The sequence below is a fragment of the Brassica rapa genome, chromosome A05, assembly GCF_000309985.2.
Source record: "Brassica rapa cultivar Chiifu-401-42 chromosome A05, CAAS_Brap_v3.01, whole genome shotgun sequence".
In the NCBI taxonomy this organism is placed as follows: Eukaryota; Viridiplantae; Streptophyta; class Magnoliopsida; order Brassicales; family Brassicaceae; genus Brassica; species Brassica rapa.
In genome coordinates this window covers 5,103,520-5,121,032 of record NC_024799.2, presented here as the reverse complement: position 1 = coordinate 5,121,032, position 17,513 = coordinate 5,103,520, and the positions used below count along the sequence as shown (strand labels likewise).

At 35.0% G+C, this 17,513-nt stretch overlaps 3 protein-coding genes across 7 annotated transcripts; 2 read left to right on the top strand and 1 right to left on the bottom strand.

Moving 5' to 3' along the window:
• The first annotated feature begins 38 nt into the window (after nt 1-38).
• Nucleotides 39-2,407, top strand: LOC103867342 (rop guanine nucleotide exchange factor 14). Its single transcript, XM_009145398.3, has 7 exons — nt 39-228; nt 326-721; nt 787-941; nt 1,027-1,101; nt 1,173-1,421; nt 1,488-1,820; nt 1,904-2,407. Exons 2-7 carry the CDS (start codon nt 328-330, stop codon nt 2,201-2,203), a joined length of 1,506 nt encoding a protein of 501 aa, XP_009143646.1. The 5' UTR covers nt 39-228; nt 326-327; the 3' UTR covers nt 2,204-2,407.
• A 215-nt stretch (nt 2,408-2,622) lies between these two features.
• Nucleotides 2,623-4,619, top strand: LOC103867341 (probable aspartic protease At2g35615). Its single transcript, XM_009145397.2, has one exon. It carries the CDS (start codon nt 3,018-3,020, stop codon nt 4,359-4,361), a length of 1,344 nt encoding a protein of 447 aa, XP_009143645.1. The 5' UTR covers nt 2,623-3,017; the 3' UTR covers nt 4,362-4,619.
• LOC103867340 (LRR receptor-like serine/threonine-protein kinase FEI 2) lies at nt 4,486-8,890 on the bottom strand. Of its 5 annotated transcripts, none has more exons than XM_033291693.1 (15): nt 8,731-8,889; nt 8,158-8,256; nt 7,859-8,090; nt 7,634-7,769; nt 7,488-7,559; nt 7,332-7,403; nt 7,128-7,199; nt 6,619-6,690; nt 6,450-6,521; nt 6,164-6,256; nt 5,928-6,076; nt 5,485-5,817; nt 5,168-5,413; nt 4,940-5,073; nt 4,486-4,870 (listed from the first exon to the last, which is right to left on the bottom strand). In XM_033291693.1, the coding sequence occupies exons 3-15, from the start codon at nt 7,956-7,958 to the stop codon at nt 4,652-4,654; spliced, it is 1,770 nt and encodes a 589-aa protein (XP_033147584.1). In that variant the 5' UTR covers nt 7,959-8,090; nt 8,158-8,256; nt 8,731-8,889; the 3' UTR covers nt 4,486-4,651. The 5 variants fall into 5 exon arrangements, with proteins under 5 accessions (XP_033147584.1, XP_033147585.1, XP_033147583.1 ...); XM_033291694.1 differs by having other exon boundaries at nt 7,859-8,064; XM_033291692.1 differs by lacking the exon at nt 8,158-8,256 and having other exon boundaries at nt 8,731-8,890.
• Nucleotides 8,891-17,513: the final 8,623 nt, after the last annotated feature.

Genomic DNA, 17,513 nt, shown 5'->3' with positions numbered 1-17,513 from the left:
TTGTGTGAGGTGCAGTTTCTTCATGGTCACAGTCTGAATGGGGACCTCCTCTCTGATGATAACATTATTCCTTAAATGATATACATATATTTTTTTCTATTTGTGGTCCATTTTCTGATCTTTTTATAAAATTGATATGGCTTTTAAGATGCAATATACCAGAAGAAGCTTGTATACTTTTCTGACATTTGTTTCATATATGCAATCTAGTCTAGAGGCTCAAAACAGGTGTGAGTTTGAGTCCTGATCATTGATTATGTTTATGTTTCAGTATTTGAAAGAACATAGAGCTAGTGCTAAAGTTTGTAAATCTCAATATTTTCAGGAATGATGACATATGATGGCTTAGAAGCTTGCTTCAACAACAATCAATCTTTACAAGAAGAAAGTGGAAGAAGCAGAGGAAATGAGTGCTTGACTGATTCATTGGATGATGATGCATTTTCAAGCTGTTCATCAAGCAAAGATACGTCTGAGTCATTTTCTTCCAAATGGTTACCTAAGAAGAACGGTAAACACATTTCTAATGAGTGGGACTATGAGAGAAGTCCTAAACATTTCTACTCCAAGGAGGAGAGGCCTGGCTATACACTCTGCTCTTCTGACGTTGAAGCTATGAAGGAGAAGTTTTCAAAGCTACTACTAGGTGGAGATCTCACCGGAGGACGCAAGGGCGTGCAAACCGCTTTGGCTTTATCAAACGCTATATCTCATCTTGCCAGTATGTTTTAAAAAATTTCGCGAACTATGGTATCATTACTTCTTTGCTAACTGTTGGATTTGCAGACTCAGTATTCGGCGAACTATGGAAGTTGGAGCCTTTGTCTGAAGACAACAAGCAGAGATGGAGAAGAGAAATGGATTGGTTACTCTCTCCATGTAGTCACATGATTGAGCTAGTCCCATCTAAGCTAGATGACAAAAATGGAAGGTCACTTGAGGTAATATAGCTAACTTGTTTTAAAAAAACATATGCACTCCATGTTCCAATCAAAGAGCCTGAAACTAGATGTCCTGTTTGGTCAGATCATGACTCCGAAACCCCGTGCAGACATTCATATGAATCTCCCAGCTCTCAGGAAACTGGACTCCATGCTAATTGTACGTTATCCTTCTCTTTTTATCAGAAGCTCAACTTCTTGTTTCTTTCTCCTAACTTGATGAAAGCACAGGAGACGCTAGACTCTATGGTGAACACAGAGTTTTGGTACTCAGAAGTAGGTCCTAGGGTGGAGGAGAGCAGAAGATGGTGGCTTCCATCGCCTAAAGTTCCCAAGCCAGGACTCTCTAGCTTAGTAAGAAAGAACTTGCTTGAGAAAGGCAATGTTGTTTATCAAAGCTTTAAAGCTGCAAAGTCGATAAACGAAGAAGTGCTTCTTGAAATGCCAGTACCTACCATTATCAAGGATTCGTTACCTAAGGTAAAAAAAAAAAAAAGCTTGGTCATGTTGTTATGTAACGATTTAATATGTATTTTTTTTCCACAGTCTGGAAAGACAAGCCTTGGGGATGAACTGTTCAGGATGTTGGCTTCAGAGTCTGCCTCGGTAGATGAGATCTTTGTGTCTCTTAGGCTTAGAACCGAACATTCAGCTCTAGAGACAGTTAATAGGTTAGAAGCAGCTATTTATGCATGGAAAGAGAAGTTTACAGAACAAAGAAGCAGTGGTAAGTGGTCATTAGTTAGAGATTCATTGTCTGAGATTACTCGCATTGAGCCGCTCATAAACAAGGCAGAGAGGCTTAATGGTCAGATTAAATCCAAATACTCTAATCTCCCTCACTCGTTTCTTGATGCCACCAAGATTCAATATGGCAAGGTGAGTGGAATGTCATAACTAGTAGTGTTACTATAACTTCATATCAGTTCTTGAGGCTTTTTTCTTCTGTTTTCACTTTTTAGGACATTGGCCATGCAATTCTTGAGGCATACTCACGTATACTTGCGAGTTTAGCGTTCCGCATCCTGTCCAGGATTCGAGAAATCTTGCAAGAAGATGCTCTGAGTAACCCTAGTTCACCTGCAACACCAAGCTGCTTCTCTGGCTCTAATGACCTATTCAGAACCCCAGAGAGGCTCCTTGTCTCCTCTCGCTTACGGCATTCTCTCATTCACGACATCAATAAAGCTGATGATGGTACAAGGAATAGTTCTGACTTTCTGAACACTGATCCTAGAGGCAGTAGTTTCTCATTGATATAAGAGGGCTCCATAGTTCCATTAACTTCCATGCAATGCATGCCACCTAAAGCTTCTCCTTCAGTCAGAGGATTTCCTCTTTGATTCTGTTCATGTATTAACTATTAACATAACACCATTTTGAAATCATGTATAACTTATGAAGCAGAACAATATGATTCACAGTGTAATCTTATCTTCAAAAAATAAAAACTAGAAACTTAATTACACTGTTTCAAAAAAAAGAAAAAAAAAAGAAAAAAAAAGAAACTTAATTACACACAGAAAATAAAAGTTCAAAAATTTGTACTTCAAAATAAAATTTCAAAATTTGGTTTAGGATCAAGTTTAGCAATTGTTTAGTTTTTTTTTTGTTAAAGTTAGCAATTGTTTAGTTGATTAACTTATTATTTGTTGGAAAAATGAAAACATGTAAAATTGAAATATTTTTGTGGAGAAAAATATCTATAACTATTATTTGATGAATATTTAGATTCTAAACTTGATGTAAAAGTAAACTAATCTATATGGGAAAATATATCGTCAACCTCGTATACATGCTCAAAGATGATAAAATATCTAAATCGCCCAAGTCTTTAAGATATGTTTTGCTAAATCAATGATATTAATTCCCTCACATCCCCACTACTCTCACGTTAAATTATCAGCCTTAATGAAAAAATTAAAAGCTAATCAAGTCGCCTTTCAGACTTACACCTCCTGCTCACGTAAGCTCTAACTCCTTACCGTTTCAATCTCTTCACTTTCTCATTTTCTTTGTGTATAAATAATCTTCTCCACATACACTCTTTACACCACAAACTTTCTGAATATCAAAATGGCAAACACTATTCTCCTCGTCACTCTCTTCTTCTTCTCGATGACTCTCTCTTCATCGTCTAACCCAAAACACTTCACCGTCGAGCTCATCCACCGTGACTCTCCTCATTCCCCTCTCTACAACCCACAAACCACCCTCACCGACCGTCTCCACTCCTCTTTCCTCCGCTCCATCTCTCGCTCCCACCGCTTCAACAACCACCCCCAAACCGATCTCCAGTCCGGTTTAATAGGAGCAGGTGGCGAGTTCTTCATGAGCATCACCATCGGTACACCACCAATCAACGTCCTAGCGATAGCCGACACGGGAAGTGACCTAACATGGGTCCAATGCAAACCGTGTCAACAATGTTACAAAGAGAACGGTCCAATCTTCGACAGTAAACAATCCTCTTCTTACAAAAGCGAGCCTTGCGACTCACGTAACTGCAACGCTTTGTCTACCACCGAACGTGGATGCGACGAAGCTAAAGGCGTTTGCAAGTACCGTTACACGTACGGAGACCGATCTTTCACGAGAGGAGACGTTGCTACAGAGACAGTCTCTATCGGTTCTGCTTCAGGCTCGCCTGTTTCTTTCCCCGGAACTGTGTTTGGTTGCGGATACAATAACGGCGGTAACTTCGACGAGACTGGCTCAGGGATCATAGGTCTCGGTGGTGGTAACTTATCTCTAATATCTCAGCTCGGTTCGTCGATTTCTAATAAATTTTCTTATTGCTTGTCGCACAAGTCATCTACTATGAATGGTACAAGCGTTATAAACCTAGGAACCAGCTCGATTCCTTCCGGTGCAAGTAATGTTTCCAACGTGGTATCAACTCCTTTGGTAGATAAAGAGCCTCAGACTTACTACTACTTGACGCTCGAAGCTATCTCCGTCGGCAACACGAAGATTCCGTACACGAGCAGCATGTATTACCCTAACGATGACGGAGTATCCTCGGCGGCGACGAAGGGAAACATCATCATCGACTCAGGAACTACACTGACGCTACTAGAGTCTGGTTTCTACGACAAGTTTGGCGCGGCGGTGGAAGAGTCCGTGACTGGAGCCAAGCGTGTGAGTGATCCTCAAGGGCTTTTGTCGCATTGTTTCAAGTCCGGGAGTGCGGAGATCGGTTTGCCGGAGATAACGGTGCATTTTAGCGGCGCTGACGTGAGGCTCAGTGCGTTGAATGCGTTTGTGAAAATGAGTGAAGATATGGTTTGCTTGAGTATGATTCCGACCAACGAAGTTGCTATTTATGGGAACTTTGCTCAGATGGATTTTCTCGTTGGGTATGACTTGGAGACGAGAAGGGTTTCGTTTCAACGTATGGATTGCTCTGCTGATTTGTGAATGTAATAATTTTATATGGAGATATAAAATCATAATAAAAATTTAAATAAATTGACACCATTCTCTATAGTTTCTCTTTGATATTTTTTGACTGAAACTAGCTCCAAAGTACAAAAACATGGAAAATAGAAAAAAGAAAAATTTATTTAGATTCTTATAATAATTTAAGTGTTTCTACAATGGTCATATACATTATAGTTTCATATTCAGATCAAATGGAAGGGTTTAAACAATCACAGGAACATCCTAAGAAAAAAATCAAAACCAAGAGGGACCGAAGATGAATGTTATTAATCGGAGCTGGAATCGTAGAAGTCGCTAGGACAAGGAGACATTACTTGGGATTCTAGTAACTGGACTACTCTGTGCATTGTGGGCCGCTCATCAGGACTTGAAGACACACACTTTGTTGCTATAGATAGAAGAGCATCAAGACTCTCTGTCTCTACTCCTTCACAGCTTCTATCAACAATCTCCCGTGGACGATTCTCGCTGATTAAGAAGTTTAGCTGCAAAGTTTTATGAAAACAAATTAAAGCTATTATTTAGTTAGCAAAGCTGGACTTCATTATGCTTACCCAACCGACAACGTTATAGCCTTTCTCGATGTAGGAAGTATCCGTAGGAAGTTTACCACTCAGGACTTCAAGAATCAAAACCCCGAAACTGTAAACATCCGTTTTCTCAGTCGCTCTACCACTTTGCATATACTCTGCAACCACAGGTTAGGTTACGTTACATGACAGAGGGTAACAATTAAAAGGCTACTACAAAGCATTATTGCTGTTACTGGTGCATTTGAGTACCTGGAGCTAAGTAACCAAATGTGCCTGCAACAATGGTTGTGATATGAGATTCTTCGTCTTCTAACAGCTTGGCAAGCCCAAAGTCTGATACTCGAGCCTCTAGATTTCCATCGAGTAAAATGTTGCTCGACTTTATATCACGGTGTATGATCCTAGGAGAACAATCATGATGCAAGTATGCTACCCCTTTTGCTGCTCCTATGATAATATTCACTCGTGAATCCCAATCCAGTTGCTCACCTCTCTCTGCAGATTACAACATTTCACTCAATAGAATCATACTTCTTATGCCTGTAAAGATGGAGTTGAGGATTTACCATGAAGAGCTTGGTCAAGGCTACCACCAGGAAGGTAATCATACAGCAGAAGCTTTGATGTGGGCGAGTTGCAGTATCCACGTAGATTCACGAGGTAGCGATGTTTGATGCTTCCAAGAATCTCAAGCTCCCTTTCAAAAAACCTATCAAACCCTCCATTTAGTTTTACAATTCTTTTCAGCGCAAAGACATTGCCATCCTCCATGTCAAGCTTGTAAACTGTTCCAAAACCTCCACAGCCTATTATATGCTCTTCATTAAGGGCTTCCAGTTTCTTGATAATGTCTTTAGAAGCATATGGCAGATCTCCATGGAACATCACGATAGACGCACCTGGAAAAAATAAAACAGTCTCTCAACGTGTCAAGTTTTGAGAGTTAAATATCACATTGAGTTCCAAACTTTTCTAGAGATGATATACACAAAAAGTCAGCATGGCTCACCTCCACCGACCTCTATAGCAAGGCTTTTACTCTCATCTCTACCAAGCTTTTTATAGAGAAAGCAACCCCAAAAACACATGAGTGCCACTAGGAGCAGCCCACCCACAGTAGCAGATGCACTTATAAGTAGCTTACCAGTTTTACCTCCTGTCACAACGAATTATATTGTTTAGAAAAAAAAAACCTAAGCTATAACCATATACCCTGACCAACAAATTGATTAAAACACAGCTGATTTACCTCCTGTAGAACGAGAACCAGTAGAAGAGTTTTCATCTGGGCATTCCATATCAATTTTTTTTCCACACAATTTAAAATTTCCGATGAAGCTGCAAAGAATAATGCATCAGTTCAAGGCCCCGTTATTTTCAGCTACGCATTGGTACAAAGCTAGCAAAATGGTGCTTTTGTGCATAGCGTCAAGAAAATAAAACTGTTTTGCCAGATCAACAGTTGAGAGATTTCTCCATCTTCAGCACCAAAATCTGGTGGAGAAAGAGGTAAAAGATGAAGTATACTTACCAGTCCTTCGAAAATTGGGCGAGTAAGCCATCAGAAGGTATTTTCCCCACCAGAAAATTGTTTGAGACATTGCTTCAAAAGAAGAATCAACTAGTTAGCAACAATGACACTCAAAAAATACACACATGGCTGCAAAAGAAGATACACAAGTTAGACAATAGCCACTCACAAACTAGTAAGCTTTTCTAACTGCCCAAGTGAAACAGGGATAGCTCCAGTGAGATCGTTGTTTGATATGTCCCTTTAAAAAAGAGAGAAAAAAGTCAGTTTACTGATTCAGAAGAATTCAAATAATATGTCCATCTGATCTGAGTAAAACCCTAGAGCATAAATTCACAACAATCATCATCATATTCGAGAGTTTTCCACTCATCCCAAAGTTCACGATAGGTATTTTGGTTATTAATTATGTTACTAAACGATTTTCTACCACTAAAAAAATACCATGATGCTGTCAAATCCCCTGTACTTTCTGAGGTTTACCACAACTAAAGGAATAAGTACTTCCAACAATATAATGTTGTTGCAGTTTAGAAGGTGAGAAGAACCTCTTGTGGTTCAGTATGTGATTACAGAAGATACTAAATTGTTCAAGTCGTTAATGGAATGACAAATAGCAGATCTTGCAGAGGTCAACAAAATAAAATATATAGAAGATTAGGGAGAAAGACTGCATACAGATTTTTAAGCATTGACAGGTTTCCCATTTCACTTGGGATTGGGCCAGTGAAGAAATTGTTGTGCAAGTATCTGCAAGAAAAAAATTCAGACAGGTTCTTTTAAGCCAGCTAAACTTTTAATTGACAAAACCATTTGGATTATCATCGCTCACAAGACAAATGTAGAAAAACGCAAACTTGTTTATTTTGGGAAAGCACTTACATTTCCTCCAATGATGTGCAATTTCCCAATGCTGTAGGTATTGAGCCATATAAATTATTGTTGTGAAGCATTCTGTGATACCAAGGGAAGAAAAATAAGTCATCCATGAGAGGATACTCTAATAAGCAATAAAGTTTAAATAAGGTTAGTACATACAAAATCCTCAACTGATCCAGCTTTCCAAGCTCAGGGGGTAAAGGTCCAATTAATTTGTGATGAGTAAGACTCCTGCACAAAAGAAACTTTAGGAACCAACAAAAGAAGAAAAAGAGGAGCTTAATCCAAACAAGTTTCAAGCTTACAAAGCTATAACTCTTTTTGTTTTCGCATCACAGGTCACCCCCTTCCAGTTACAAGGATCAGGATCCTCTGGTCTCCATTTACCGACAACACCATCAGCACTAGAAACTACACTTCTAAAGCTCATAAGCGCCTCACCTAGAGAACGAAATGAGCAAATAGGATGTAAACCCCACAGCAGATTGGGTACAGGTCATAAATATTCAAACACAAAAGATGGGCTATACCATCTGGACTAATCGCTTCATTTTGATTCATTAGTGCACAAAACAATGAGAGGAAAAGAAGCCTTGAGCAGCAGCGCTTCATCAGACAGATGCCCATCATGGCACCGCTCAAGCGTAGTATAGTTACTACCAATCATCTGAAAAAACAGCCTCCGGAATATCTCCCTCGAAGCATATACTCAGCTGCTCGGTAATGCCTTGTCTATCTTCAAGAAACAAAAGAGACTCCTGCCTGAATATAAAGAAAATTTATATTGTTTAACAAGAAGAGCTCAGTGAAACTCAATCAAGATACTAACCTACACTGAACTATATAAGCTTCCAGATTCCAGAATCTTCAATTGAAAGACAACAACCATCTACCAAGAGTTCACTCCATTCCAAATCACCCACCAGCTCTAAAAAAAATCAAAAGATGTGGACTCCTTAGAAAACACACTACCGTTGTCCGAGTAAACTCGATTCCAACAAACATTATCCACAACAGGAAACAAACAATGGAGATACGGAAACACGCTTCAATCTCGTGCATTTAGCTAAAACTAGACTACCAAATCCTCAATTACATATCACACAAAACCTTTGCATGGCTCTCATCCACATTTACAACAACCAGAGGTCGGATCAAATCCATCCCCCAATTTCCAATTTCCAAAATCCGAAACCCGAAATTGAAATCCCCTTCCAATTATATCGAGCAGCTAAATCCTAAGTGAGGACATCATCATTGCAGTCACATTACAAGAACTGAAGAGTCAAAGCCGCCGTACAAGTAAATCTTAAAACGAAATCGAAAACGATTCGTTCATAAACCAGACACAAAGAAAACGCGAAAGAGTGAAAATGAGAAGGAGATGGAAAATCACACGAACCTCAAAATGGATCCGCGAGGAGGACGATGAAGAAGAATGTGAACAGGAGGAAGAAGAAGACGTACTTGAGCTGTAAAGCAACACTTAACTAAATAAAGCAAGTTTTTTCTTTCCTTTGCAAAGTTTACCCTTAACTTATCAGTCAAACCTATTTAGTCCAGGTCAACCCCTCCAGTGTGTGTATAGAATTTTCAGTCCGTACATGACTGATCGAACTACGTCGTTTCGAACGATCTTTATAAGAAAAGACTAGATACTATGCGAGACTGGGCTAGATCTTGTTGGGTCCGTTAAGTATAAAAAATGGCCTTAAGAACCCCATAATTCAAAAATGGTTCCAGTAGTTTTATGGTTGCTAGATTTTGACCCGCACTTTAAAAATGCAGATTTTTAAGATTATATTATAATATATGAATTTATATTATATTGGAAAATGAATTCTTGAAAATTATATATTTTCTGAGTAGTTTATTTGAGATTTTATATGTACACTTTTATATAACTTTCTTTTATGCCTGGACATTTTATTCGGACTAAAAATCAAACCGAAACCGACTCAAAAACATAGGTTTGGTTTGGGTCCGGATTGAGAGAAAATTACCTAGTAGGTATTTCTTTGGAATCCAGGTTTTTGTTTGAGTTAGGGTCAAACCTAAGACATGATCAAAATTATTGTGTATATTAAATATATTTGAGTATTTTGAATATGTTTCCGGTAATACATATATATTTTTTAAGTTTTGGGTTTGGGTTTGGGTTTCAGTAAAATTTCTTTTTTTTTTAAGTTGGGTATTCAGATAACTTTTGGGTATTTTCGGTTCATTCAAATAAAATTTAGTATTTTAGGTATTTAAATATTTCGGATATTTGTTTGGAGTTTCAAGTATATTTTTGTGTTTCGAGTATTTTTCAGATTTTTGGATATTTTGAATTTTTTGAGTCATAAATACCTGAACTGATATGTCCTAAATACCATTTGAGTTTGGAAAATATTTGGAATATATACTGCAAAGCTTTATTTATATTTATATGTTATAACCCGTTTTATGACGTGATATTGTGAAAATTATAACTAAAGAAAAAATAAAAAATTTAGCATCCTTGTTAGACATGGAACTATAAACCAAGAACCAACTGTGAATCATAACCAAAGCAAAAAAAAAAAAAACTCAAAAATAGATTGATATTCACAAATAACTTAGCGGTTCCTATATCTATAAAACCAAAAAAATCAAAATCGAACCTTTAAAAGAATTTTTTTTTTGATAAATATAGATTTCAAATATAGTGGTTCATATGATTGAGGAGATATACAAATTTTAAAGATGTGGTTTTTTTTCAAAATATAGTGGTTCCTATATCTCTGTTGAAAATGTAATATTAACCTACTTATGTAAAATATTCGAAATTTAATAACATTGTAATTTTTGATAATCATTATCATAAAGATATTTAACAAAACTATGAATTGTTTTTTAGAACTCATTTCTGAAACACTTAAAGAAAGAGACAATCATACTTTTCTATCAAAGATACACTTAATTATGTACATCATGAATATGTTTGCATGTCACATAATTGCAATAGGAGGTGAACCTGAGAGGTTATAATATTGCATATCTAACCTGTTACATAACTAAGAGCATTAAGCGCAATTATTTTGGTGTATGTCATTGTAAAATTTGCATTTATGATATGTTTGGTTTTGGAAATAATAGTCGTTGGTTTCTTATCTTAGTGAACATTACTAGGGTCGGCCCGCCCTACGGGCGGGAAGTTATAATAAAAATTATTTATATTAATTCATGAAGTATTTAAAAATTATTATAAATTAAAAAATATTATAAACAAACAAATAATGAAAGAAGTATGAGATCATTATAATAAATATTTTTGTTTTGAGTTACAATGACAATAACCTTCACTATTCTTGATAAATAACATTATATTTTAATATTTATTTTAGCTTTAAATGTTTAGTTTTATAATATTCTTTATTAAACTAACTTATTAAAGGTTTTCTTTTTGCGAATATGACTCAAAACTTCAAGTCATCCCGAGAATAATTCATGCTTTTTTAGAATTTTCTTTGTGCTTTATATAGGTGATGAAATTGTATTTTTTTTTTGTGTGTGTGTTTTGTAAACTTTTGATAAGAGAAGTATATAATAATGTTTATAGTTTTTGAGAATGTTAGGGTGTTGAAGGATTATATATGTTAAGATTAGTTATATTTGAGTTTGATGTTTGTGTCTATATTAATAGATTACGACGTATAACATTATTATATTGAGTGAATGAGGTGTATGTGGTGCTCTCCTTTTATGGTTTTTGATTATTTTGAATCCAAAATTGGTTGGTTAACTGTGGTTTACTATATTTTAAGTTCTTAAGAATAAGTTTGTGGTTCTCTTGATTATCATTTGTATGAATATTGGGTCAACATGATTGCATTTCGTTACGGTAAATGTTAGGCTAGAAATAATTTATAAGAACCGAGTAAAATAGTGAAATTATAAATCTAATTGTTTATATTCTAAATAAACAATTAAATATATAACTATAAAATTCTGTTTCAAATATTTTAATTCGTTAAGGTCGTTGCATAGGTGTAAAGCAGATATCTTTGATGCATATGTAATCTACGTCTTTGTTTACTATTACATAAATAGTTTAGTTTTATTTTTTTTTCTATTAGTTTCTTAATTTTTACAGTTTTGATTGAATATTTTGTAGTTTTTTGTAAATGAATAAAATTATTTAATTTATTTGTGCTAAGTTTAAGTGATTTAATTTAGTAAATTATTTTCTTTATTATTTTCTTTATATATATATATATTACTTCATTATACATTGTATTGTATTTATCATTATATTTAAAATATGTTTTTTTTTGAAGAGTTTCAGTATTTATAATATTTTGTTTAATTTATTTATATAGATGAGAAAAATAATTATTGTAGCATGAAATTTATGATATTGTAAAATGGGTTTTGTAAACAAAAAATGGGTAACACCATTCACAAATGATAAAAAAAAAAACTAAAGGTTAATTTCATTTATGATTTGCGTAACATTTTTTATGATTCATGTAGTTAATTCTGAATGCTATTAATTAATGTACATGTGCTCCAATGAATACAATTTTCATTTTCTTATGTCTTTGATTCATTCATTCAAAACAACCTTGAAGAAAAATCTAGTAGCCTATTCATATACTTAATGGTCAAGCTATCATGACTGAATTTATTTAAAGTTCATGAAAATAACCATGACCTTTTATCTATACATTGAACAACAAATAATAGTGACAGAAGGGATTAGAGGGTGCAAGTGAGCCTGAAGTACAAATATATAATTAGTGCGAGAGGTTCACACCATGTAACCATAAACTGATTGTATAATTCTTCAAAAATCTGAGACAGTCTCTGTATAATCTTCTGAACTTAAATACTATCATACATGCACCATTGAGAATCTAAAGACCATGATTTTGTTGCTTTTCATGATCGTAACTAACACACTATTATTTGAGCATCTTACTTACTGAGGAAGCATTGACCAGCACCAGTTTCATAGTCAACCTCTGCAAACACATAAACCTGAGCATCAAGTTTAGAACGCTTCTACCGCCGCCGCCATCAGCTCTTGTCCAGAGAGGTTCGTTTGTGTTAAAAAAAGCCTAAGCAGTTCTTCCATCGCAGTTCTTCCATCGCAGTCAAAGCAATGTCGTTCATAAGAGGCTTGTCCATGTCTGATATAGTAGCCAAATTATTAGGCTGAGAATGCATAGAACTCCCTGGAAGAAGATCAAAATCCAGTGAAGCACCAGTCATGGACAGATCCAACGTTGAGATGTGCATTGGGTGTAGCGTTGAGAGAAGGGAGGAGATTGGTCTTCCCATGTACTTTCATGCAACCGTTGACATACTTTCAAGCTGTGCAATAAAGATCAGATTCAGAAATGAGGAGGGGGCTTGAATGATTAAACCATAATCGATAAACAAAACCTCGTCTCTAAGATGTGCATTTCAATCCGGAGCTTATGCTCATCGAAGTAAGGATCTTCACTAACGGGAGGACCTCCACAGTTAAGGCATATAGCATGCTTGAGTGTTTCTCTAATGGCTATGTTCTCACATCGAATCTTGTCGTTCTCTGCCTTTAGTGCATTGTTATCTGCTCTCTCATGTTGGGCCTACAGAAACAGTATCAACTTATTCAGACAACATTTTAAACACACAAAAGGGAGAGAGATTAAGACACATAACCTTAAGCTGAGTTCTTCTGTTCTGGAACAGAACTTGATTTGTCTTGGAGCCAAACCCAATTCTCTGCTAAGTTGGTTCATCTGCTTATCATCTGGATGAGGACATTCCTTGAAACTCCTGCAAGAGATTCAAACCATTATAAGAGTGTCTGAATCAAAAAAAAAAAAAAAAAAGAGAGAAGAAAATACGATTCAAGTCGTTGAATATGTTGAGCGGTGTGACGATGGTAACGTTTCTTCTTCCTATCAGTTTCAGTGCCGTCATGATATTGGCTACCACCACCACCGTCTCCTCCACTAACCTTTTCAAAACACCCTAGTCGGTGTCAATCCATATAAAAAAAAATATATTGAGAAATTTCTATTGCTATTGGAATGTGAAGATGATTTTCAAGGGATGAGGCTTACTTTTTTATAAGTGGAGATTTACTGATTGATGAGGGATAAGAGTCACTGAATGAGCTATCGTGGTTCAGTGGGTTGAAATAGCCAAGACTTCGTTAATGACATGAATCAATGCAAGTTTTAACGCCTAAGAGAAGATGAATTGAAAACCAAACAACGCTAAACGACATAGACATACAATTACTGATGAAGATCCATAGCTGTGAGATTTTCAAAACCTTCACTGACGTTAAACCTAAACAGAAGTCAGTGAAGATCTAATCAGGAACACTTGGTAATAAAAATTCAACTTAACGGAAATGTAAAAAAATATAACTAAAAAAATTTCAAGCTATGAAATCAAACGGAGGATCAGAACAAACCTGTGGGCATCCATTCCATGAGTTCAATACCGCGTCTGACGTTCCCGGCCTCCCAAAAACGGAGCAATCACACTTGAACAGTGGAGGAGCATTATCCCGTCTTCAAATCAGAAAGAAATACTGTTTCTTTAGCCAGTTTGATGAAAATAAGATTACTGGTTTGTCTCAACAGAATGAGGATATGGTTCTCATGGTACTATGGTAGGAAAGCTTACCCTTTTATAGTCGCAGTTCCACCTCTTTGCATGTGTGAAGATTGCATTGAATGCTTTAATAAGTAAGTTTTCTAGTCACAGATAATAGGAGGAGCATGTCGATAAAGATACCGAACTTTGACGGTGGTGTTACAACGTCCTGCCTTCAACGCCGCAAGCAGATGGGAAAAGGTTGCCATTCCGGGTCGATCGGTTTGCGAAGATCCCAATGATTTAGAAGAAAGTAACGATCTTCCCATCTCTAACAACATATTGTCAGCAATTTAAAATCAGCAAACACAACAAATGAATTAGCCATTGTACTAAAGGAAGTTTTTCTAGTATTAGGAATGGTGAGGATGTTGTTCAAGGCATAAGGTCTAAACCTTTATATATCAAGATTCCACCGACTGTGAGGGAGATAAGGAGCAATGAATGACTAATCGTGGTTTGCGTGGGTCCAAAGAGTTAACAAAGATGTTAATGGCGATGATTCACCTCATCCCGTAACGAATCAGAGGAGATGAATCGCAACCGAAACTACAGGAACGGCAATCGACACAAAGTATCCAAACGAATATTTGTCTCAGACAACACTCTAGAACCTCCATGGTAGCCTGACGTAAGAAGATACGTTAATCCTAGAATCTGCAGTGGAGACTATCGAAGAAGACAAATAAAAATTGAGATATATTTTTGTATTTTATGTGAAGCCCAACTATTGTGATTAATATTTTCTGTATGTTATGTGAAGCCCAATTAATATTATTTGTAGGTCACAAAGCAACAACTCATTAAAAGCCCATAAAAGAAGAAGAAGAAACATTATCGTTACGGCCCAAGAACTAAACGAAAGAAAGAAAACGCGAAAAGAACTGGCCACGTGTCAGCTTCTGATGCTCTGAGTTTATGACATGGAATCCCATGTGGCATGCTTAAGAAGGAGAGAAACATATCTTTATATATAAAGATATACTATTAGAAGAGAAGGATTCTTACAAAATCTACTTATGTAATGTTGTTGCACCTATTTAGTTTTGACCCAACCTATTATTCACAACCAATTTTATATTTATAAACTTAATGCATTATAATAAGGCCTACCAAGATAAGAAACTAAGTGGGAAACACCATTATCAAACGTATACGAGGAACATTGCCTCGGACTGCATATTCCTTTACTTAATGCATAAGTAAAAACTTTTTTTCTTACATTTTAGATTCTTTTTTTTTGAAGGAACATTGTTCACCATGTATTAAAAAAATTCTTTGACTTGACTTGCATGTGATAAATTTATGTTGTAAAAAGCCTGTATGACCCTCGCCAAAACAATAACCTAACATATGGTTTCATAAAAAAAAACACAAAAAGTTGTTGATTAGTATTTAACTTGACGCCATAATGCAATTAATCAGATGTAACTTGAAGATTTTGATATATGTATATATAGTATATGGATCTGATATTTGATTCCAATTTTATTCTTTGTTTGTGTTTTTTTTGTGCACTCATCCTTTGTGTTTATTGTATTTTGCTTATGTTTTGCTTATTTTGAGTTTGTACATGAATAAAGAGCCAAAAAAACATAACTAAATCTAAATCTGACGAAGAAGGCAAATGTACTAATGGACTCGACAATTGTTTTGTTTGTTATGTTTTGCATCTTCATTTATGTTTCATAAATGTTTGTTGGGTTAGACTTGGATTAACAAAAATAAGATTTATCATCTTCAAGACCACTTCTGATTCAACGATACACATATCCAAAACCTTGATTTCCCCATCATTTACCGTACGAGCATTGGATTATCCAGTATGGTTGACTGAACTCATCGAATCCATACCCCACAATGAGGATTTGGTGAAAACTAATGTCAACATGTCTCCTAGGTGATCTATAAATCCTCTGAAAAGTTTGAAATAGTTTACTCATTTGCAAAACAAAATTATTATCGCATGATAATGCTTATGGACTTGTAAATAGTGAAACTTACACTTCCCATATCACTGAATTCAGAACATCGTTCCTCAATATCCATATTACCGGTTGCTGTGACACAATTACTTTGAGCTCATCATCATTAACAGCCGGAATATACTCAAACTCATCTACCTCATCAGTGTGGATCTGTACAAATAATGTGATTTATCTTATTATTAACATTTTCTAAAGATTGAAAATTACAAATTTTGTTGCATACTCACAGTATTTCGATGTCTGTAACGAAAGTTTTGGGAAACATTATTATCAAGTGTATATGTAAGACAATGGCTCGAACTGCACATTCCAGTTTTTGATGCAAAAGCAAAGGCTCTCTTTACATTTTAGATTTCATCCTCTTTATTTTAAGGGACGTTGTTCACCACATGTTGAACTGAAACTAAATAGGTGCAACAACCTTGCATAAGTTGATTTTTTAAGAATTCTTCTCTTTTAATAGTATGGACTAGAGTTTTGACATAAATGTATAACTTTGATATATCACTATAAACGTTTAAAATATATGATTTACATTTAGTATTATATATTGTAAAGTTCTATAATCTTATTGTTTAAGCATAATATTCGTAATGATTAATACACAGTGATTTGTTTTTTTTTTTTTTTGTTTTTTTTTTTTTTGTCGTCTTCCCATCTAAGCTAGATCAAGTGGAGAACAGACGAGTCGATTCTCCGAGGAGCATCTCCATCTGTCCGGGTCTGATCTATATGGGAGAAAATATAATCTCTGGATCTTGCCTCTTTCGCTAACGCGTCTGCCCGGCCATTCTGACTCCGAGGAATATGAGATAGTCTCACATCCTCGAAATCATCTTGTAACCTCTGGATTTTGCCTCTTTCGCTAACGCGTCTACACAGTGATTTGTTTATACATTTTAATTTGTTACTTATTAATATATTTATGAGTTCAGCACAATAGATTCACAATTTGAAATAATCAAATACATAGTCTCATTTAATATAGCTTTTAAATTTCTATAGTTTGTATACAATACATTTTAATATTATTTAGTTACACTATAGATGAATATTTGTTTATGATAATTTATATATATATATATATATATATATATATATATATATATACATTGTGTTTAAGAAAATATAGTTGAACATCGATCATTTTTGGTTTTTGCGAAAATATAGTAGTATTTGTCATATTATTTTAGTAGATTTTATCAATATAGGATACTTTTGGATGTTATGGTATTAAGTTTTCTGATTTTAATTATTATATTAAGATTTCAAAATATTATATTACTTTTGATTCTTACAACTTAATTTGTTTTTTCATGTTACTTTAATAAAAAATATATTTTAGCATCTATGATTTTATCTTTTATAAAATTTGGAATATTATCATTTTGAATTTTTAATATTTATTTTTCAGTTTGTATACTTGGTCAAGAAAATTTGGAATATCACACAACTATTTTTGAGTTTGGAAGATTATATGATTTTTGAATTTTTTTTGTTACTAAATCAATTAATTTTTTTATTACAATATAATTGAATTTTTTATAATTTTTAAAAAATATTTTTCTCCAGA